General features: G+C 50.6%; 1 protein-coding gene across 4 annotated transcripts; it reads left to right on the plus strand.

Moving 5' to 3' along the window:
* The first annotated feature begins 764 nt into the window (after window positions 1-764).
* MOV10 (Mov10 RISC complex RNA helicase) lies at window positions 765-22,992 on the plus strand. Of its 4 annotated transcripts, XM_033092235.1 has the most exons (22): window positions 1,230-2,007; window positions 2,110-2,326; window positions 10,545-10,684; window positions 11,858-12,639; window positions 12,902-13,137; window positions 13,343-13,601; window positions 14,642-14,776; window positions 15,835-16,003; window positions 16,748-16,902; window positions 17,161-17,337; window positions 17,450-17,597; window positions 18,049-18,207; window positions 18,461-18,564; window positions 18,710-18,807; window positions 18,908-19,124; window positions 19,953-20,070; window positions 20,258-20,449; window positions 20,672-20,746; window positions 21,644-21,769; window positions 21,851-21,939; window positions 22,214-22,335; window positions 22,421-22,743. In XM_033092235.1, exons 4-22 carry the CDS (start codon window positions 12,470-12,472, stop codon window positions 22,510-22,512), a joined length of 2,841 nt encoding a protein of 946 aa, XP_032948126.1. In that variant the 5' UTR covers window positions 1,230-2,007; window positions 2,110-2,326; window positions 10,545-10,684; window positions 11,858-12,469; the 3' UTR covers window positions 22,513-22,743. The 4 variants fall into 4 exon arrangements, with proteins under 4 accessions (XP_032948124.1, XP_032948123.1, XP_032948126.1 ...); XM_033092233.1 differs by lacking the exons at window positions 1,230-2,007; window positions 10,545-10,684 and adding an exon at window positions 765-779 and having other exon boundaries at window positions 12,439-12,639; XM_033092232.1 differs by lacking the exon at window positions 10,545-10,684 and having other exon boundaries at window positions 1,228-2,007; window positions 12,439-12,639.
* The last annotated feature ends 100 nt before the right edge of the window (window positions 22,993-23,092 follow it).

Genomic DNA, 23,092 nt, shown 5'->3' on the forward strand with positions numbered 1-23,092 from the left:
CCAGTATCCCCAATAAAAATTAAATATATATATAGAGAAAGCTTTTAATCATCAAATTAGTTACCTTGGGAGTAACATCATTGGCTATAGTTAACTTTCAGATTGCCTTGGGTGCTATTTGGACCCATACTAAAATCAACCTTATTACTTCAAAGTTAGATTCTTGTAGTGCAGACGGATTTGAGGAAGGCTTCAAGGAAGTGAGACCTGAGCTGGGTGTGAAAGATGGGGATGAAGACCATTCTAGACATCTAGCCAGCATGTTTGAAAATGGCAACTCCATGTGAAGTATTTTTTTCCCAGATGAAACTGGTTTGGAGAGGTTTCATTGTAATCAAAGCCACATAACCACATTTTTTTCCAAGTTTTTACTATACTATAGCTGTGTATTTTTTTTTAACTTTCTATTTATTTTAAGTGTGTTTTTCCAGGATCCATCAGCTCCAAGTCAAGTAGTTTCAATCGAGTTGTGGAGGGTGCAGCTCACACTGGCCTATGTGGGGATGGAACCCACAACCTTCCTGCTGAGAGCACCTGGCTCTAACGAACTGAAGTAATGGGCCGCCCCCATAGCTGTGTATGTTTTGAGAACATCCAGAAGATAGGCCTAGCCAGACAGAGAGAGATTATGTATCCAAGAATAATGGGGACTTCAGATTCGCTAATCAGAGTGCAGCCAGAGACTCAGGGTGGGTACTGTGGGTGGTAGGTTTTTGAAATGTAAGTAACAAAACAATTTTGAGAAGTTCACTCTTCTTACTACTCTCAGGCCTCACCAGGTAATTAGGGGAGAAAAGGGGTAAATCTTTGGCTACTTTCCTAGTTTATTTCTCTACTTTGCATAATCAATTTTTAAGAGGTAACATGTTTTCCTCTGCTGTTTTCTCCATGCCTGTAGCTTTAGTTCCCTCTGACTCTGCATTTCCTGTTGCTGAAGCGTGTTATTCCTGGCTTTAGTTGGTTGTTGGCCTTGGAAAAGGTAGAAGGATAGCCCAGCTGGAGCATGACCTGAGGTCTGGACAGCCCTAACACTAGATTAGATTGAATGTGTGACCTCCTACAGGGTACTACTTTGAACAACACTGACCTTTGATATATTTGGAACCCTAGTATATTTATTGAAAAAAAATTTTGTGTAATTTTTACTATCTTTGCCCCATTCTAGTGTGTTTTTGTTATGCCAGAGGAGAAATAGTGCAGAAATAGATGCTTTATGTTTGTTATGGTAGCCCCAAGCCCTTTGGTTGGTTTTAAGTCTTTTCTGAAGCATGTTGGTCTTTCACTTCCTGGTACTGACGCTGTAGCTATTAACCATTTATTGCCTAACACACAATCTTTTCCTCTCAAGAAGCTAATATTTTGATGACGGAGGTCAACACTTACTTATATACTAGTAACAAAGAGCAATACAGACTGGAGTGCAGTTAAGTGCTGAAGCCTATGGCTTAGGGCTAGGGATCACCAGCCTTTCCACATAACGAAGCCTGTGCAGCAAAGAAATGACTGTTCGTCCTGGCGGAGCCCCTTGCCCCTCCCACACGAACACACCTTTATCTCAGAGACACTTGATTCTTTCCCTCAAACTTCTTTGGCTTTTACGCCTTCCTCCCTGAGTCTGAAAGCCGGAGAAGGGAAAATGGGGGAGGGGGGCGTGCCGCTCGCTTCCGTACTGGTTTATGTCCCTGGCAGGGTGGGGGAGGTGCTGGATGAGCTGCCTCAGTCTAGCTGCAGCCGGCCGAGGTCCCAGTCCCTGCCCTTTGCTCCCCTGCTTTTTACTAAATCCCGAGGCTCTGGGGGGGATGAGCGTGGGAGTGAGGCTGGGAAGTCCTCCTGGACTGTTGGGGGCGGGGGTGGGGGGCAGGCGGTAGCTACGTTCTGAGTCTGGTTAGGAGCCAGGGGAGGGAGCTTGGGGTAAGGGGAGGGCCCTGAGGGAGGGGTCAGACTCCTTAGGAAAGAGTTAATGGGCGAGGGGGAGGGGATAGGACGGAGACCGAAGGGAAGGCTCAGGTAGGAAAAGAACGGAGGAGGAAAGCCTGGTGGGGAGAAGGGACCCTGCAGGATCAGGGGTCTGAGTTAGGGGGTATCCCCCCTGCTGCACCCTCATCCTAGGGCCGTCAACTTCAGCCGCGGCGGCGACTTTCAGTTTCATTTCCCCGTACCCTTCTGCCTGGGCCGCAGCCGCCGCCGCGATGCCCAGTAAGTTCAGCTACCGGCAGCTCCGGGAGACGGGCCAGTGCTTCGAGAGTTTCCTGGTGGTTCGGGGACTGGACATGGAGACAGATCGCGAGCAGCTGCGTACCATTTATAACCGAGACTTCAAGATCAGGTACGGGCCGGCCCACTCCCCGGCTCAGAAACGCGGGCCCAGCTCGCCGCCACGACCCCTACGGCGGGGCCACCCTTCCCGCCCGCGGAGCGGAGGGACACAGCTCCCGCAGTGGCGCTGGCTGGTCCCGGGGCGGCGCAGACCTCCCCTCCCGCGCGGTGCCCACGCCCCGCCCGCGCCGCCCGGAGCCCGCCCGCTCTGCCCCCGCCGGGCCCCTGCGCCGAGTCCCCGCAGAAAGCCTCCCGCGCAGTCGCTCCCTCGGCGCCCCGGGCCTGGGTCGGGGTCCTGCGGCCACCCGCTGCTCGAAGGGGGCTTAGGGGACAGCGCTGGGCATGGGGGAGGGGAGCGTCGGGTGGGGGGCCCCAGGCGTCGCGCGAGCGCGGGAAGGAGCTTCCTGCTGGTGGCGGCGAGCCCAGGCGCGGGTTGCACGGGCATCCCCGCCCCCTTGTTGAGGGGCTGCTTCTTCGGGGGTCCACTATCCCAGAAGAGACACAGTGTAGGAGGGAGAATCTCAGGGAGCTCGGAAAGACGAAAAGGGCACCAACTGCGTACGTACCAAACCTCCATTAGCACCTGTGGCTTCTCCATGGAGACCCAGGGCCAGGGCCAGTCTCCTGGAGCCCCTTCCACCCCATGGTGGAAGGCTGTTTGGGCCCCATTCTTGGTGCCATCCAAGAGAAAATCAGAGACTTCTATGTCAAGTCGTAGAATGGTTTCAAAAACATCTATCAACAGGCTGCAGCCTTGGGCGGAAAACCAAGAAACAGTTTAACAGGGATAAATATAAAGACGTACACAAATAAATGCGGGGTTCTGCTTAATAACAGACCTTCTGAAAAAGACTAGGTTTTAGCAGACCAAAAGGCCAGCATGGCTGCTAAGAGCGAAAGAAGTGTAGGATTGTGTTAACAGAAGTGTGTGGGGTGGGGGGGTTAAGTGACTCTCCATGTTGACCAGATCAAATCTGGAGTATAGTTTCAATAATGAGTGTCACGTTTTAAGAGAGACATTAACAGGCTTGAACAACATCTGAAGAAGGGGCAAAGAAGAAAACTGTTTAAGCTTCCACACTGCCAGGCACTATGGGGAATATAAAGATGGAAAAAGACACAATCCCAGGGGAGCACTAGGCTATGGTGTGCATACAGTATACAAGGGAATTCAATGGAGAAGACGGCTTTGACCTTGGCCTTGAAGGATCCATAGAGATTTACTGTTTGGAGGAGGATAGGCTTCTATGTTGATTCATAGTTTGCTGTGAGACCCAGTCAAAAGAAACCAAGAAAGGTTTGCCTTGAAAGGAGGAAAAACTGGAGAGGACGACGTAGTTAGCCCTGACTTTTTAAAGGCTGTCCTGGTGGAGACGGTTATTACTCCCGTGTCATTCCATAAGGCAGAACTTTGTTCACTCAGCATGCACCCCTCACACTCCCGACCGCATCCTTTAAACCCAGGCTGTGACCAACCGATGATACTTCGTTGCTTTTTCCTGTGGGCTCTCAGATCTCATTCTTCACACCTTGGTTATAGCCGGATTTCACTCTGCCTGCGTTAGATCTGGTAGGGCACTGTCTTCCCCTACCAGACAGACTGTCAGATCCTCTGAAGACACAGACAAGCTTTTTCATCATATTTGCACCTTCTCTCAGTCTCCACCATTGAGCCTTGTATGTAGTAGATGCTCATTAAATGTTTGCAGAATGTGATTGAATTCGTAGATAGAGTTGATCTACAAGACAATAGGCCATCTTGGAGATATAGGAAGTCCCCCACTGTCCAGAATTCTACCGAGATTCCTACCCTGAGAGGGATTGGTCCTTTCCAGCCAGGTTATTTTATGATGCTAACAATTGCTCTGCTCCCAACTCTTGCCTTTTCCCATCTCATTATTTTCTTTCAGCAAAGCTATTTAAGGAGGCTCTACTCTGCCAGTGCCTTGGTTCCTGCCTCTAAAGAGTGTAGTGTGGCAGAGGGAATGGCAGAGGTGTCGACAAACCTGTGATAACTGTGTTACTGCAGGTGCTAGCTAGTCTAGTGTTTTGATAGCTGGAGTTCAAATCCTGGTTCTGCCCTTGCCTCGTTGCATTTGATTTTGAACAACTATTCAAAATTCAACGGAGTACATTGTAAGATATAATTGGCTTCATGAAACGCTTCCTGAATTGAACCATTTCTGAATTGGGCAGCTCCTATCTAGTAAACTGAGAGGTGCTTGGAGAAATTGTACAAAATGGAAGGTTTTTATAGGCAGGAACTGGGCTGTACAAGGAAGTGATTAGCAAAAGAAAAGAAAGGATGTTTCAGGCTTGAGCACCTTTTTGGGGGGTGGGGGGAAGGGCGGCAGGGGTCTTATCTGGCATATTACCTCACCAGTGTTGATCAGGAAATTCCAGACTGATTGGTTTGAGGTCACATTCTTGGTAGATTCTGAAACTGCGATCAAGTCTTAAGTCTTGGTTTGTTGTCCTGGGGGCAAGCGACTCCACCTTCAGCCTGGGGTTTCTTATTTCTTATCATATCTCAATTTTCCTAATTGAAGTGTGTAAAATAATGCCTTCCTCTCTAGGTTCTGTGAGGCCGAGCTATGGTAGGTAAGGCGTGTATCCCGTGTAATATATTGCGCAGGCTTTGGGAGGGTTGGTAGCCATCATTTTAGTACAGTGATGGTTAGGAGTCTTTTGTTGGGAGTAAGGACTGGTGTCGTGAACAGCTTCTGAGAGAAGGTGACTTGTCTTGGGCAGGAGACTCGTTCTTTTATTGGCACATTTTGGCCGGGATGCCTCCTGTGAGCAAAGCGCCGCTGCGTGAGTCATAGTAGATACATAGAAGGAACCTAACTGTCTAGGAAAGGAGGCAGCAATTAAACATAATTATTTAGTTACTGTTGTGATAAGCGCTTGTAAGAAAAAGTGCAGTGTGCTCTGAGAGTGTGTATATCTTACAGGCCTGACCTAATCTCGGAACGTGAGGCTTCTGGGAGAAAGTGATGTTTGAACAGAATCAGGAAAGGTAAATGGGTGTTAGCAGATGGAAGGGGCAGGGGCAGAGCATTCCAGACAGGGAGTGTACCTTCAAAGACTTGGGGTGAACTCAGGAGAACTCGATGGCATGAAGCCAGAGGAAGGCAAGGGCTGGATGGGTAGGACCTTGGGGCAGGTGGAGAGGTGTTGTGGGAGGTTCTTTGTTTTCTTTTTGAAATGGTAACAGAAACAGGAAAGCACAGAAAGTTTCAGAGTAGGAAACTGACAGACTCAGGGCTTTAGAAAGCTCATTCGGGCTTCTGCCATGGAGAATGGCCTGGTGGTTGGACCTCTGTCCACAGTGAAAAAATGCTTTTTCCTTCAGGGCGTGATATATGCAGTTTTCACAGAACAACATGTGTCCTTGCCCTCTGATGTTTTTTTATTCCATCTTCAATTTTATAAAAATCCTAGTCTTGACCCACTTAATGAGAGTTGCAACCCAGAGTTTGTAAAACACAGAATTAGACGTCCCTTTAAGATCACTTCCAAATATGATACTGTGTTCTGAAATAACACTCCTTTAGCTAGTGCTCTTTTTTGAACTGGGCCTAAAAAGAGTTATCATCATTTACCCAACAAACATCAGGGGCCAAGGGCGGGGCATTCCAGATCAAGAATGTCCATCCACAGTGGCAGCCAAGTCTGGAGGGGAGTACGGTGGAACAAGTAGCTGGGAATGGCTGAGGTACCATGAAGGATGGTTTGCCACAGTTGGAGTGAGGACCTGTGCCTCGGGCTCTTCTTTTCTAAAAGGGAATGGTAATACTAGCTGCTACCTCAAAGGGTTGTTGTGAGGATTAAATGAGGTAATGTGGTAGGTACTTAGAACCTCACACAGGAAGTGCTCAATAAATATTTTCTATTGTTGATAATGTTACTGTGTTTTCATTTGCTTTGTAAATGGAGGGTCCAGGTGTGCCATATTAAAGTGTTAGACTTAACCCTGTAGACTGTGGAGTTGTGAACTGGGGGACTTGATCTGGTTTGTGTTTCATGATAATTCCCGCCGGTTTAGGAGATGGACCAGGAGGAGGGGTGTGAAGGAGGAACAGCTTAGAAAAAGGATATGATCGTGCTGTTCACAGACGAAATATAAATGACTGATAAACAGAAGGAAGAATCCTGGACTAGTGGGTGATCAGGGAAATTTAAACGAGATGCCATTTTTTGCTTATTAGGTTGTCAAAAATTTAAAACATTGAAAACATCTGATATCAGGGCCCGAGAAAAGGGTATTCTCAAGTTCTTAGTGGGAACGTAGGTTTGTACAACTTGCTTAGAGACAGCTTGGCAGAACTTACAAAGTTGTGAAGGTGCATCCTCTTTGGCTCAGAAGTTCTACTTCAAGGGACTTGTCTCATAAAACTCATGGACTCGTACAAGAGTTTTTGTGCATAGACGGTTATTGTAATATTTGAGATAGCCAAAAATTGTAGGCAGTCTGAGTATCACTGGATAAGCAGTTAAACACACCACAATGCATCGGCGCTGTGCTATCCTATGCAACCATTCAAAAGAGCAAGGTGACCTGGGAAAATGTGTTCTCGGAAGGATGCCCGGGATGGTGAAAGAAGTCTGTTGCAGAATAGTATATGTAGCATGAAAAATATGTATGCTTTAAAAACCATGTTTTTATATGTGTAGAAAAAAGTCTGCAAAAATATACATCAAACAGTTAAGCGAGTAGTTGGGAGAGGGAGTGGGGGCCCTTGCTGTTTTACTTCAGGTGTTTGTCTTGTTTAAACGTTTTTTAATACTTTTTTGATCACCCTTTCATTTATCTCTTTATGCATGCAAACTTACATCACTCCGATGTAAGTTAACCCACATGGGATCGTTATCTTTTATTATCATGGACCCCTCCCTGTATCAGCATCCCACCCCGTTTCCACATTCCACTCCACCCTCAGGTAACTCATGATATCAACCAGGGTATCTTTTTGGTGGTGGTTGTATAAAAAATGATCATGTTATACATGTTTTCCACATACCGATTTTCTTACTCAACGATACATTCTGGAAATTGCTCCTAATTGTCTGGTATACACCTCTAATGCATTGTTGGGGTCTTTTCCCAACATTTTATTTCTTGTTGCATTTCAAAGTAAGTTAGAGAGACATTAGTGCACTTTACCCCCAAACACTTCAGCATGCTTATCATGAACTATGAGAGTTCAGAATTTGTTTATGATTTTTTTCAAGTAAAATTTACATACAATGATATGGACAGATTTTAAGTGTATAGTTATATGAGTTCTAACATCCATAAACCTGTGTGCAACCCCCTGTCAAGGTATAGCACGTGACATCACCCCAGAAAATTCACTCATCTTCTCACTCTTACCCACCCAGAAGCAACCACTGCTCTGATTTGTTTTGAGATGACTGTGCCTCTTCTAGAACTCCATTTAAGGGAATCAGAGATACCGTGAACTCTTGCATTTTTCACAGATTCAGCCATGTTGCTGTGTGTATCAGTAGTTTCTTTCTGTGGCAGAGTAGTATTTCTTGTATGAATACAAGTCACAGTTTGTTTATCCCTGCTCCTGTTCACCGACATTGTTTTCAGTTTGGGGCTATTTTGAATAAAACTGAACATCTTGTACAAGTTGTTTTGTGGATGTATATTTTCATTTCTCTTGGGGATATACCTAGAGGTGGAATTGTTGAGTCATAGGGTAAGTAATGTTTATTTGTTCTTTTTTCCCATCTTGGGCGCATTGCTTAACCTCTCTTTTGATGGCGGCAGCAAGGTCTTCCGGTCTGGTCTGGTTGTCTGGTGTGCCCTTGTCTGGGGTTAGGCTGCTCAGCCTGCCCTATTTACTGCTACCCATTTCCTGAGCCTGCTTCTCCAACTTCCCAGCAATTTTAATAAAGCTCTTTTTCCCTAAATCAGTCACCCTTTATTCTGTTGCCTACAACTGATGACTCCAGATGTACACAGCCATCTAAAAAGTAGTGTGACTGTTTAAAAAAATATTTTAAATATTAAAAATAAAATAATTTTTTTAAATTTTTAATTAAAAAAATGCAAGTAGTGTGATCATGTCTTAATACATTTTAGTTCCCTTCCACTACCTTTCTTCCGTTATATAGAGGGTCCGAGGATGGACAATATATAACCTGACACCTAACATCCCAGGCCATTGCACCCTGGTGCTCTGTGCCGACCAGTAGTTTAATGGCTTCATTGTCACCTGTTTCATTTATAAAATAGCAATCTGGAATTATTTGATATTTCTTTCACCCATTCTCCCAGCAAGTATTTACTGAATAAATACCAGTGCTAGGTGTACACTACGTGTTATAGTTGCATTGTTTTTTCCAATGACTTTTTATTGCACATGTATGATAATGTATTCTTTTCATTACAAATCATAACATTACAATATATGTTTAGTTTTATAAGAAACTGTCAGACCATTTTCCAAAGTGATTGTACCATTTTGTATTCCAGCCAACAGTACATGAGCGTTCTGGTGTTTCCATATCCTTCTCAACATTTCATGTTGTCAGCCTTTTCAATTTTAGCGAGTGTGTGTGTGTGTGTGTGTGTGTGCGCGCGCGCGCACGTGTGTCTCCTTCTTTTTAATGATTGCATAATACTCTGTGGTATGGGTGTTTACAGTTTATTCAGTCATCTCACTGTTGGTGGGCATGTGTTTTATTTCTAATTCTTGGCCACTGTGAATGACTCTGCAGTGAAGCGTCCTTGCACGTATATCCTGTTATACTTCGGTAATTTTCTTCCAGTGGGATACATTCCCAGGAATGGGATTCCTGCGTTAAAGGATACCAATATTACAAGTGTTAGGAGGTGTTGCCAGATTATTTCCCCAAAGGTCGTAATACCTTTCTACCAGCAGTATATGAGAGTTCATTTTTTCACATATATCTAACAGCAATACATGTTTTGACTATTTTCTATTTTTCTCAGTCTAATGGAAATAAAATGGTGTCTCACTTCTACTTTAATTTGCATTTGTCTACGTTTCATACTTTTTTGATCACCTGGATTTGATCTTTAAGTTGAATATTCACATTTTCTATTGAATTGTTCTTTTTCTTTTTTTTTTTTTTTTTAAGAAATCTAGTAGATGACTAGATGTATAATACAAGAATTGGGCCATTGGGCCTTTTTTTCAACCAGAATGGACTAAGTTCGTGATATTATTTTTATTATTTATTTTATTTTATCTATTTGTTTATGGCTGTCACCTTAGATCAGGGATAGGTGAGTTTCGGTAGTGGTATCAGACATGGAGGGAAATTTGAGAAATAGGTGTAGCACCCACAGTAGAAGTGGCAAAACCTGGAGTTCCTCTTGACTGTGTGCCCACACAGAAGCTTCCCCAAATTGGCGATTTCATATTAAGTTTTTATTGGGGTTTCTCTTAAAAGCCAGGAGATCTTGGGCCTACATTCCCTGCTGGCAACATCTGTCTGGAGATGATTGACGTTGATATGTCACCCTTCTTGCACTAATGATTCGTCAGTGGGACCATACTAGGTGCTTGAGAGAGCTGGCTGCAGGTATCAAAGCTACCTGCGGAGCTTGGCTTCTGTCTGCATTTAAGTTTGTGCCTCATCCACGGAACTTAGTGACGCAGTGACATGGGCCTGGTGAAAGTTGCTGATGACGGCCCGATTTCATCCCTTTATGACTGCACCCGTCAGCTCCTGCTACTCCTTCCTCTCTTGGGGTTCCTTCTCTGATTTCTCCTGGCCTCAGCTGTTCTCAGACTACATCCTCCGTCCCTGGGGAGATCCCAGATACTTCAATGGTTGTAACTGCTACTTGAGAACTCCCTAATATTAGGCTCTACTTTGATTTTGTCCTGAGTTCTCAGCTTCTGATCCCTGGATCACAGGCATCTCAAACTGAGTATGTCCAGACCTAAATGTCATGGTCAGTCCCTCCAACTTCCTCCTCCAGTCCTACCTCCCATCAGGAATAGTCACGGAGCCACAGGAATAGTCAAGGAGCCACGCCACGGATTCGTGTGTTGTCCTAGACTCCTCCTTCCCGGTGTCCATTCCCCTCCTGTCAATCACCACATCCTGCTAATTTTACATTCTACGTATTGTCAGATCTGGCCCCTTTTCTGTCCTTACCACTGCCTTGTTCCGGCCCTTGTCATCTTTTGATTGGACTATTGCAATGGACTTCTTCTAACTGGTCTCCCTGCCTACAGTCTTGCCTCCAGCAAATCCACCTTCCAATCCTGATGCCAGAGTGATCTGAAATGCACATATGATCTTGCCTCTCCCCTGCTTAAAACCCACCAACGAGGTAGTTCTGTAACCACAGTGTAGCCTCTGATGCGGGCTGAAAGTAAGTTGTTACTACTCCTGCTACTATTAGTACTGCTATTACTACTAATACAAATACTAATAATAGTACTTAACATATACTGAGCATTTTCTATTGTGTTTGCACATGATTCATTCTGTGTTGAAAACAAATCAGAGCCCATTCAACGTTTTCCGGACAGTGTCATTCTCATTTGGGGTGAAGGAAAGGGGCAGAGTTACAGGCAGGGGGCAGGGCACCAGGGAAGTGTCTAGAACTGTAAATTACCTACTATATGCTAGTGAGTGACCGTGCTGATGTAGCCATAATAGTGAAATGATGATTACCATGGTTCTTATGAACTGGGATTTGCTTTCATTCCCCATAAAGTATCCAGGGCGGGTGGTCAGCTGTCCAGATCTTGAATATGTCCATGAAGTATGTCACATGTGGGGATGTCGTCTGGCTCCTGGGTGCCAGTAAAGGAGGAGGACTGCTGGCCTTCAGGGTCAAGTCCAGGCTTCTTGGCCTGGCATCCAGGAGTCTGTGTGACCTGGTCCCTGCCCATCTCTGCTGCCTCCTGCCACTCCCTTGCACTTTTCACTCTAGTACACCCAGACTGTGTGATACTAACCATAGCTCACCTTGTTGAGGTCTCCTTATGTGCCAAGCACTGGGTTAAGTAGTTCACTGCCTGCCTCATGTAATCCACACAACCCCGCGAGGTAAGTCTGTCGTTGTTCCCATTTTGTAGAGGAGGAAAGCGAGGCTTTGAGAGGTGAAATAACCCAAAGTGACCCAGCTAGTGGCAGCGCGGGCAGTCTCCCAGCCTGTCCGCACGAGTTCTTGCCTACCCCTCCACTTGGCTCATACTTTGCATTCTTCTCGTACCTGTTGGCACCCATTCATCCTTCAGTGCTCAGTTGTGACACTGACTCCCGGGGAAGCCTTCATGGACACCCACCCCTGCCCCCAGGCTGGGCTCAGTGCTATCCTGGAAGCCCCGTCACTGCTGCTGAGAATGAGGTGTTCCATCTCTGCTCCTCCAGGCGGGTCTGGGGCTCCTGCCACTTTGAACCCCCAGCATGTAGCACAGTGTCTGGCACATAACAGGTCTCTGTACGTGTTTGTTGAGTTGACTAAACCGAGTTCCAGGCACGAAATATTGAAGTTCTTGTCTTTCTGACCAGTTTTCCCTGTCTTCACCTTCTCTAGGCACAAAGCCAAGCTATTTGATCTCTGGAGAAGGATCCTTTCCCTTCCTGCTTGGGTTCCACCTGCACCCTTTGACTTTGGGTGGAAACTGCTGTCTCGTCACCCACGTTGGCCACACAGCCTGGATATCTGTTCTCTCTCTGACCCCTCTCCCTCCCCCATCAGGCTGGACCCCAGGTCCACCCTCTGAATCATCTTAGTATATTTGCTTCCCCGTAGCTCTTCCCACTGGGTTGTCTCTTTTTCTGTCCCAAATAGTTTTCCCCCAAATCTCAATTTCTTTCTCCCTCTTAGTCCTCCAAATTAATAGCCCACGAATGGCCTTTTCTCCTCAGAAATGCACGTCCATGACCTGCTGTTTAAAACAGTTGTATTTAGTCTTGGGAAGTCCCATTGCCTTTCCTGAAAACATTGAAAAGTCCTACGATCCCCAGCCTGAGTCTCCATCCCTGGACCCTATCCTGTTCCCGGCAGGGCTGGTGTGTCCCACACGGAGCCCCCCTCAAACACTGTCCCCAGCATGTCACCTTGCCCACTGGCCCTGCCTTCCCTCACTTCCCAGTCTCCTCTGCTTCCGGCAGCTTTGGGAGCCCGGCCCCTGGCTTCTCCTCCATGCTGTATGGGATGAAGAGTGCAAATCTGGCCTACGTCACCAAGACTCAGGTCAGGTTCTTCAAACTGGACCGCTGGGCTGCCGACGTGCCAGAAAAGAAGAAAGTGAAACCGGGGTCTGATATCAGCACACACCACAAGTCACTGCTAGCCAAGATCTTTCATGACAGGTGTGTGTGTGAGAGAGAAAGTGTGTGGGGGGAAATTCTCCTCTAGCTGAGGAGAATGTGGGTTGCCTCTGATTGGGATAAGGCCCCCTCCTTCAAAGAGTGGGGGAGGGGGAGGGAAGGAGCTGATTGTTCTGGGGGAGGGGTGGGATGCCTGAGCACAGATGGCACTTGGCCAGCTTCCCCAGCCTTAAACCTTACAGAGGGCAAATCCTAGGCCAGGCCCCTCCCACCCCGGCCCCGCCTTGACTGCCATTCTCCCCAGGGCTGAGTATCTTCACGGGAAACATGGGGTGGACGTGGAAGTTCAGGGTCCCCATGAAGCCCGGGATGGGCAGCTCCTTATCCACCTGGATCTGAACTGCAAGGAGGTGCTGACCCTGAGGCTTCGGAATGGAGGAACCCAGCCTGTCACCCTCACCCACCTCCTCCCATTCTGCCGGACCCCCCAATTTGCCTTCTATCATGGGGACCAGGAGCTGCCCTGTCCCCTGGGCCCCGGTGAGTGGGTTTCCAAAGGAAGGAGCTTCTGGTAGGCAAGGGCTTGCTGGGGAACCATGAAGGGCTGGTACTTGGGGAACCATGCTACAGCTGTCCTGTGTGCTCCTCCCTTGGAATGGGTCTCCCTGGGGGAGCATCCAGGGCGGGGATGCGGGTGGGGGTCCACCCCCACCCAGCCCCCACTCACTCAGCCCTCCTCCTCCAGGTGAGTGCTATGAGCTCCACATCCACTGTCAGACCAACTTTGTGGGCTACTTCCCAGCCACAGTTCTCTGGGAGCTGCTGGAACCCGGGGAGTCCGGTTCGGAAGGAGCTGACACTTTCTACATTGCCCGCTTCTTGGCTGCCGTCGCCCACAGTCCCCTGGCAGCACAACTGAAGCCCACAATGCCCTACAAGCGGACCCAGATCACTGGAAACCGCGTAGTGACCACCCGGATAGAGGAAGGACAGAGACCTGACCGGTAGGTAACTCCGTCCGCCCACCCGGTCCAGGCTGAGGCTGCCCCAAACCCGCAGTGTGAGCCTGTAGGAAGAGCACAGAGCTGAGAGCCAGAGCCCCCTTTCTTAACTGTGAGTTCTTAAGTCCTGCGAGTCCCAGAGACCTTGTCTTTTTCTATCTAGGTGGAAAGTTGCAGATATGCGGACAATGTGAAAAAAAATGTTTTTAAAAATCACACTGCCTGTGTGATGCATTGTCAGGCAGCCCACAGTAAACATCTCTCTCTTTTTTAGCAGCTTTATTGAGACAATTCATACACGATGCAACTCAGCCATTGAAAGTGTACAAATCAGTGGTTTTTAGTGTAGATTCACAGATAGGTACAACCATCCCCACAATCTATTTCAATGATCCCAAAAAGGAACCATTCCCTTCACCTGTCTCGCCTTTCGCTCCCCATTCCCTCCCACCCAAAGCAACCACTGACCTGCTTTCTGTCTCTATAAGTTTCCCTGTCTTGGACATTTCATATGGATGGAATCATAGAATTTGTGTAGACGTCTGTTTTTGACATGGCTGGATGGGTTCACAAAATACTGAGCTATGAAAGCAAACTGTAGGCCATTGTGAGGGTTTTTTCCTTTTTAAAAACAGGTGTATAATACAAATTAACAAAGAGAAACGTCTGTAAAGCTATGTACCGAAAAGCTGACGTTGGTTATCCCTGGACGGTGAGGACATTATTTACTCAATGACTTATTACCTATTACCTGATTTTTCTCTAATGAACATGTATTGTTATATACTTACATGTGTATTACATCTGTATGTTTAAATGTTTCCAAGTATCACGCTTTCCAGAACTGAGAATGAGTGGTCCACCCTTGGGGAGAACAGCCTCATGAAGGAGGGAGTTCTGTATCCTTGAGCAAAGGCTTTGGACCCCCTTCAGCAACGTATTGTGCAGGACTCCTGCATCCTCCCGTGGGAGGGGCTGTCTCCACGGCTCTGAAGTGAGGGGTCTCTGTGTTTGTGATAGCTTTTCTTCCCCTACTCCTGCAGCGCCAAGGGCTATGACCTGGAGCTGAGTTTGGCGCTGGGGACGTACCACCCACCCTCCCGCCTCCGGCAGCTGCTCCCCAGCCTTCTTCAGGGAACAAGTATCTTCACTGCCCCAAAGGAGATTGCTGAAATCAAGTAAGTGGCACCCCTCTGCACCGCTCGTGCTTTCCTGCTGGCTTCTCCCCATGCCACATAACCTCTGTCCTCAGCGTCCCTTGCTCCATTCACTCATTCCCTTACTCAGCACTCCCTGTGCGCCCTGCACTGCTCAGTCACGTGAGGGAGGGCCTTGCCCACGTTGGGGGGAATGAGCATTTATCTTACAATTTTTTTTGCCCCCCTTTCTTCTGTTCCCCCACCCCCAATCTGGTTCAAGCCATTGTTTCTCAGTCTAGTTGTGTAGGACACAGCTCCCTGGCCCGTGCTGGTGTTATGAGCCTTGACCTCTCCCCGGCTGAGGCAGTCGGTTGCCAGTCATCGGTTGGCCGCTCACAACAGCTCACAGCAGCTCTTGCCGGCTGCCGGTCGCTCATGCTGGCCACCAGCCACTCATGACAGCACACGGTAGCCCACGGCAGCTCACAGCAGCCCAGCTCCAGGGAGAGCTGTTGTTCACAGTCTTAGCTGTAGAGAGCGCAGCTCACTGGCCCATGTGGGAATCGAACTAGCGACCTCGGCGTTAGGAGCATAGTGCTCCAATCGCCTGAGCCACCGGGCCGGCCCTATCTTACAATTTCTTAAAAAACATTTATCTTATAATTTCATGGAGTCATGAGTGATGTGAAGAATGAAGCTAAAGTTCAGCTAAAACCAAAGGGGGAGGGGTAGTGCCACTTGGCAGAGGGCAGGTAGAGATGGCCTCTTGGAGGTGACATTTGATCAGAGAATGACGTGAATGAGGTGAGGGTGGGAGTTATAGGAGGATTTGGGGAGGAGAATGTTCCAGGCCCTAGGATCCACGGTGCAAATCCCGACTCAGGTCGGAGGTGAGGAGTGGGGGCGTCAGAGAGCGAGAGAGCCAGGACTCCCTTCTCCCAGGCCTCCGACCCCCGTCCACTTCTCTGCCCTCTAGTCTTCTGTGATTCCTGGTGTTTTCAGTCCCAGGGCTACGGATGGGAGAGGGTGGGTGCTTCTGGGCATGCTCCTGACCCATTTCCTTCCTGCACCCTCCCACCCCCAACCATCACTGCCAGGGCCCAGCTGGAGACGGCCCTGAAGTACAGGAACTACGAGGTGAAGTTCCGGCTGCTGCTGCACCTGGAAGAGCTGCAGATGGAGCATGACATTCGGCACTATGATCTGGAGTCGGTGCCCATGACCTGGGACCCCGTGGCCCAGAACCCCAGGCTGCTCACACTGGAGGTCAGGCCTTGGATTGGGTGTGGGGAGGTGGGCTGAAGTCAGCAACCCATAGGCTACAGGCAGAATGCTGTCACCGATGGTGGGACAAAACAGGAGGGATGAAGTTGTTCAGCAAGGAGCCCAAGGAGTGGGCATCCTGTGCCCAAAAAGAGTGTCAGCAGGGCAGGGGGAGCCCCTGGGTTTTCGTCCCAACTTTGCTGCCACCAGCTGCGTGGCCTTGGGCAAGTCCCTTGCTCTCTCTAGGCCTGAGTTCCCTCACCTGAAAAGCACAAAGGACTAGACACTTAGAGCCCTTTCCGGCTCTCAGATGTTGAATGTGTCCACAGAAGCCCAGAATCACCCCAGAATGGATTCCTGCACACAAGGGATGAGGAAGGGGGCGGGGGTGAGGCTGATCAGGGACACGCCTGCAGGAACTGAATTTTGAATGAGATTTTAAAGGCAGAGTAGGTCACCTGGACAGGCTGGAAAGCTGGCTCTGAGTCCTAAAGTATCATGCGTCAGACGGTTCCTGGGATACCTGTGCTCAGTGTCTCTCAGCAGCTTGGACATACTTGTCTCCTACGTCTTCCCCTGACTCTTATGCTGTTTAGTGGAAGAGGAAAGAGTCAAAACTCCCTGAATCTTGGGATGGAAGGGTCGAACCTCAGTCTTTGACCTTCAGAGGAGACCTAGAGAGCCTGCAGGTAGGACCCTCCAGCGGGCCTCCCTGGGATAGAAGCTTGTTGTGTTCACACCCCATAGGTTCCTGGGGTGACTGAGAGCCGCCCTTCAGTGCTCCGGGGAGACCACCTGTTTGCCCTTTTGTCCTCTGAGACACACCAGGATGACCCTGTCACCTACAAGGGCTTTGTGCACAGGGTGGAATTGGACCGTGTCAAGCTGAGCTTTTCCACAAGGTGAGTGTTAGGGGAACCCTGAGCTGCCAGAAGGGTCTAAGACATCTCTCTGAGGCCAGGGGAGGAGGGGTGCTTCTTTTTGAAATGAGTGGGACCCCAGGGACAGGGCAGGAGGCTTTTTTCATTGGGACCATGAGATGTCTCAGCAGCTTCCTCTCCTGGAGGGATTGCTTGGAGGTGGGAGTGGAGTTAGGACAGATGGAGAGTCCTGGCCTTTCATTTCCCACCCCCGCCCCCTGTCTCTCTCCCTTTCCAAAGCCTCCTGAGCCGTTTTGTGGATGGGCTGACCTTCAAGGTGAACTTCACCTTCAATCGCCAGCCCTTGCGGGTACAGCATCGTGCCTTGGAGCTGACGGGGCGCTGGCCACTGTGGCCCACGCTCTTTCCTGTGGCCTCCCGTGGGGTCCCGCTGCTGCCCTCAGATATGAAGCTCAAGTGAGACTGTGGGCAGGGGTACTGTGGGCTACTTGGACTGTAGGCCCAGAGAAGGGAGTCAGGGAGGCCTCTGGGACACTGGATGACTTCATGTTCCCGGCCCCTCTGCCAGGCTGTATGACCGGAGTCTGGAGTCAAACCCTGAGCAGCTACAGGCCATGAAGCACATTGTTACGGGCACCACCCGTCCAGCTCCCTACATCATCTTCGGGCCTCCAGGCACCGGCAAGACTGTCACCTTAGTGGAAGCCATCAAGCAGGTGGGGCCTGAGCATAGTCCTGGGGCCTGTACTCCAGCTCCCCCGGGTCCAAGCAGTTGTCCCCGGATTCTGGTTCCTTGTGGCTTCCAATGCCCCGAAGCTGGCATCACGGATCAGTGTGGCTGTTGAGCACTGTTGTGCAGGCTGTGTACTGCCCAACTCTCGGGGTCACCGTCCACGTCAGTCATCCTAGACTAGTTCACTTACTGCAAGTTTGCTAGCATTAAAGTGCTGTTTGGACTAGTGGGGGCCTGGGGGTCAGAACTTGTCTTTTGTGCCACTACCTCCCTCAGCTTCGGGAAGTAAATGCCACACGGCGTCAGCCTGAGTCACAACCCCATCCTGAGTCATACCGCAACCTGCGTGACAGCGAGCCTCTCCCTCTCCACACCTTCCTTCCTCGCCGCAGACCAGGAAGCTGCCTCCCACACTGCTTATGCCTCCCCAACAGGTGGTGAAGCACTTGCCCAAAGCCCACATCCTGGCCTGCGCGCCATCCAACTCGGGGGCCGATCTCCTCTGTCAGCGCCTGCGCGTCCACCTGCCCCGCTCCATCTACCGCCTCCTGGCGCCCAGCAGGGACATCCGCATGGTGCCCGAGGACATCAAGGTACCTGGGCAGGTTCAGGGGGCTACAGGGTGGCAGGTGCTGGGGGCTCTCAGGATAGACTTGGGGGCCAGGAAACCAGGACACCTGGATTCCGATACCGTGTGACCTTGGGTGGGTCAGGACCCTGGTCTGGCCTTCAGTTTCCCTGTGTGTAAAGTGAGAGGTGAATAAAATTGCCTGGGGGCCCAGAGCCCACATGAGGGTGAGAGTGGGTGGGACCAAGCTGACCCTCTTCTCCCTTCACAATCCTCAGCCCTGCTGTAACTGGGACGCAAAGAAGGGGGAGTACGTGTTTCCTGCCAAGAAGAAGCTGCAGGAATATCGCGTCTTAATTACCACCCTCATCACTGCCAGCAGGTGGGAAGTGTGTATGTGTACTTCTTAATCGTGTGTGGGAAGAGGTTGCAGGCTAGGGAGTGGGGTGAGGGGCCAGCGTGGGTGAGCGTTCAGGTTTGCTAGTCAGGTGGCTGGGGATGACCCTGCCTGGCCTGACACCTCCCAGGTTGGTCTCCGCCCAGTTTCCCATTGATCACTTCACACACATCTTCATCGATGAGGCTGGCCACTGCATGGAGCCCGAGAGTCTGGTGGCCATAGCAGGTGAGGGGCTCAGGGTGGGCTGCGGGCACGCCACCCCATGTGGGGTTAGGAAGCTCCCGCCACTTAACCTTTCTCCTCCCCATGCTACCTTGCCCCCCAGGGCTGATGGAAGTCAAGGAAACAGACAATCCAGGAGGACAGCTGGTGCTGGCGGGAGACCCTCGGCAGCTGGGGCCTGTGCTGCGTTCCCCGCTGACCCAGAAGCATGGGCTGGGGTACTCAATGCTGGAGCGGCTGCTCACCTACAACACCTTGTACAAGAAGGGCCCCAATGGCTATAACCCCCAGTTCATAACTAAGCTCCTACGCAACTACAGGTACCCCGCAATCCACCCCCCGACACCCATGCCATCCCATACCTTCATACCCTCCGTAGCCCCAGCTAGAGGCCCCGTCCTGCAGTCCTGTTTCTTAAAGGCTATGTGATGCAGAAGGTCTCTAACCCGGAAGGTCGGAGGGCTTCCCTCGGCCGCGTCACTGTACTCCTTGGCTGTGTGACTTAGCAAGTGGCTTTGCTCTAGAGCTGTTTGCCTGTCTGTATACTGAGAGATGGCCAGTGGGTCCCAGCGTTTCATGTGGGTCCCAGATCAAGTTTCCAGGCAATCCAAGGAGAAATGAGAAAAATCGGGACAGAGCAGCTTTTCATTAAGTGAATTGTTACTCAAATGAAAAAGCAATCCTTCCTTTAGTCAATGAGTTATGGGTTCCTAAGTCCTTAGTTCCTTAGGTGAGTCCACGAAGAGTTCAGTAAGTGTTAGCTGTTGTGTTAGTACTTTTTATGTTTGGGGATTTAGTTACGTTATCTCACCAAATAATGGTGATAATAGATGATGCTTGTTTTTATACCACCCTTCGTTGACAAAATTGAAACCTGAGAATGGGTCCCTAATTTCTTGCTTTCTTCTGTTAAACTTGGCCGGTCTATGAAATCCATGGGCCATATCCTCTCTGGAACCACATGTGGTTCCGTTTTCTGTGGTTTACAGTCCTAGCAGCAGACCTTGTAGATGAAGGAGCCTGCTGTCCAGTGGGCAGAGGGCAGGAGGATAACGTGTGTGGGCCCAGAGCAGGGAGAAGCGGGGTCCCCGAGAGCGAGGCAGAAGTAATCCAGCCACTGGTCTTGCTCTTCCTCCTTTGCCTCTCAGGTCTCACCCCACCATCCTGGACATTCCTAACCGGCTCTATTATGAAGGGGAGCTACAGGCTTGTGCTGACGTTATAGACCGAGAGCGCTTCTGCCGCTGGGAGGGTCTGCCCCGGCAGGTGAAAGCCTCCCACCCTGTACCCCAATTTCCGTCCCGTTGAAGGTGTGGGGTAGACTCGAGTGGAAGCCATGGACCGGGCCCTGTGTCACCTTGGCCTGGGATCCCACATTGCCTGCAAGGGTTTGGCAGGGAGAGGGAAGGGAAGCAGGGAGGTCCAGCTGAGGGTTTCTCCTGACTGTGTCCAGGGATTTCCCATCATCTTTCATGGCGTAATGGGCAAGGACGAGCGTGAGGGCAACAGCCCATCCTTCTTCAACCCCGAAGAGGCTGCCACAGTGACTTCCTACCTGAAGCTGCTCCTGGCTGCCTCCTTCAAGAAGGGCAAAACCCGCCTGAGCCCCCGAAGCGTGGGCGTGATCTCCCCGTACCGGAAGCAGGTTAGGCCCTCAGTGCCCATCAAGGGTGGGACACCACCCCCCTGCCCATGGTACCTTATTCAGAGCAAGACCACTCGCTGGAGCATTCAGGAACTCAGGGCCTCTGCTGTCCCCTTCTCTCAGAAGCTCCGAGTTCAGCTGCCCTCCTCTTTGCCTCCCAGTTCCCTGGCCTGCCTGACTCCCTAAAGGCAAGAGAGAAAGGCACCTATCCCCATCTTCTAGGTGGAAAAAATCCGATACTGCATCACCAAACTTGACAAGGAGCTCCGGGGACTGGATGACATCAAGGACTTGAAGGTGACACCGCCATCCCGTTCCCCCTACCTTGTGTGCCCCTCACTTCTCCCCCTCCCAGAGACCTCCTCCGGCTCCTGCCCTGATGCTTCAGGCCAGTCCGCCCGTGCCCCATCCCAGCCTGGCTTGGATTCTCAAGCTTCTCACTCCTGGAGATCCCGACTTGGGGTTCTGTGATGGGACCAGGAAGTCCGGCATGTTTAGTCCACACCCCACACTATTGTTACGATCAGGCTAGTTAGAGGCCTCTGCGTGAAGGATAAAGTCCAAACTCCAAACTCCGAGGCCTGCCCGGCCTGCCATGTGATAGTGTCCCGTTCCCCTCTCGCACCCTCTGGGTGAGTCAGTGGCTTGATTTTGAGGTGGTGGTTCTTGGCTGCAGAAAAGGATCAGCTGGAGAGCTTGCAGTCTGGCGAGTGCCAGGGTCCCACCCAGCCAATTAACACGCTATCTGGGGTCAGAGCCAGGGCATCTGTATTTTTTCCAGCTCCTCAGGTGATCTCATGTGCAGGCAGCCCCGGTTGAAAAACAACTCTTTAAGATTGAGAGGTCTCTTCCTTGGAAATTCTGATTTGAGAGGTCTGGGTTGTATATTTTTAACAAGTACTTCGTGATGGTCTTCAGGAAAGTTTGAAAACACTGCTTTGCGTTGCTGAATTTTCTTTGCTTAGAACACGGTCCAGTCCCTACCCCTTTAACTGGATTCACCCCTTCTGGTTTCAGCTTCCCGGGCATCCTCCTGTCCTCTTCCCTGCCCCTGGCGAGACACTCACTCCACTATGACAATTGCCCAGTGACTTCTCCACACCTGTCTTGGAGCTCAAGCTCCCTGAGGCAGGGCTTGTCCCTCTGGCTCCGCTCTGAGCCCCGGGTCTTAGGTCGTGCTTCCCTCCCTGCCAGGTGGGCTCCGTGGAAGAGTTCCAAGGCCAGGAACGCAGCGTCATCCTTATCTCCACTGTGCGGAGCAGCCAAAGCTTTGTGCAGCTGGACCTGGATTTTAATCTGGGTTTCCTGAAGAACCCCAAGGTTTGAGGGCTGGCGGGGAGCAGGAATTCCTCCTTCCTAAGGGCCCTTCCCTCCCGTGACGCCACCACTTCTTCCTTGCAGAGGTTCAATGTGGCTGTGACCCGGGCCAAGGCTTTGCTCATCGTGGTGGGCAACCCACTTCTCCTGGGCCATGACCCCGACTGGAAGGCGTGAGCATTCCCACCTTCTAGTCCCTCTTGGAGGCCACCGTCCCCAGCCTAGGGCGGGTGGGTCTTGATTAAGCACCTCCTTGTGCCTCATTTCATCCTGAGACCTGCCCATCATCGTGGTACCCCCCATTTAAGTTGATACCGACAGGTTAAGCACCTTGCCCAAAGGCACAGGCCTGTGTGGCAGGACTGATGCTGCGTCCCCAGCCTCCGCAGGTGCTCCTCGGCCAAGCCTGCACAGTTCTGTGTGTGTGAATGCCCCTGTCCTCCACAGATTCCTGGAGTTCTGTAAAGAAAACGGGGGCTATACCGGGTGCCCCTTCCCTGCCAAACTGGACCTGCAGCAAGGACAGAACTTACTCCAAGATATGAGCAAGCTCAGCTCCTCTACCTCAGGTACGGCTGGGCCAAGGTGGGCCAGGTGGAGGACAGTGCTGGGGGCAGAGGTAAGGAAGTCAAAGCTCCCCTCCTTTCTTTCTAGGAACCCAAAGTAAGGACTACCTCCCCCAGGAGCGGGAGGGGGAAGGCAGCCTGCCCCTGCAAGTGGAGCCAGAGTGGAGGAACGAGCTCTGAAGGGACAGCAGCTGGCCTTCGCACACCAGCCAAGCCTTAACCGCCCACCCAGCCTGAACCAGAACCCAGCTGAGCTGCCCCTCCGAGGGACAGGAAGGCTGGGGGAAGGAGTTTACAACCCAAGCCATTCCACCCCCTCCCCTGCAGGGGAGAATGACATAGTAAGCTGCTAACAGTGGGAATAAGAGGCGGAAAGAAAACTCAAAACAAAATTGTTATATGCCAAAGCCTCCATGTCTTCTCAGCCTGGTCCCAGCTTCCAGGAGCTCCAAGCTGACCCCACAGGGGAGGGTGGAACCCCACCCAGGGCCACATCCCCTCCCCAGCTAGAGAGGAACCCAGCCCCCATATCCAGAGGCGGAAACCCTGTGGGAGGTGGCAGAGAAGCCACCCACAGGCTTCTAAGTTTAGCCCCTGCTCCAGACCACTCCCCTCACCCGCCTCCAAGGCCCCCAGCCAGGCATGACCTCATCCTTGGCTCTAAGACTCCACCCTGCCGGCCCGAGTCCTGCCTTTGCAAACGGGGGTCATTTTGGCAAGCAACTTGGAAATGAGGAGAGATGGGACTCCAGGCTCACAA

The sequence above is a fragment of the Rhinolophus ferrumequinum genome, chromosome 22 (genome assembly GCF_004115265.2).
Source record: "Rhinolophus ferrumequinum isolate MPI-CBG mRhiFer1 chromosome 22, mRhiFer1_v1.p, whole genome shotgun sequence".
Lineage (NCBI taxonomy): Eukaryota > Metazoa > Chordata > Mammalia > Chiroptera > Rhinolophidae > Rhinolophus > Rhinolophus ferrumequinum.

What these genes read in the sequence shown, in the direction of transcription:
- MOV10 (XM_033092233.1), top strand. Translation starts at nt 2,190, where the DNA reads ATGCCCAGTAAGTTCAGCTACCGGCAGCTCCGGGAGACGGGCCAGTGC. An exon ending in TGGTGCCCGAGGACATCAAG is followed by an intron (nt 18,208 to 18,460) that starts GTACCTGGGCAG and finishes CACAATCCTCAG; the next exon opens with CCCTGCTGTAACTGGGACGC. An exon ending in GAGTCTGGTGGCCATAGCAG is followed by an intron (nt 18,808 to 18,907) that starts GTGAGGGGCTCA and finishes CTTGCCCCCCAG; the next exon opens with GGCTGATGGAAGTCAAGGAA.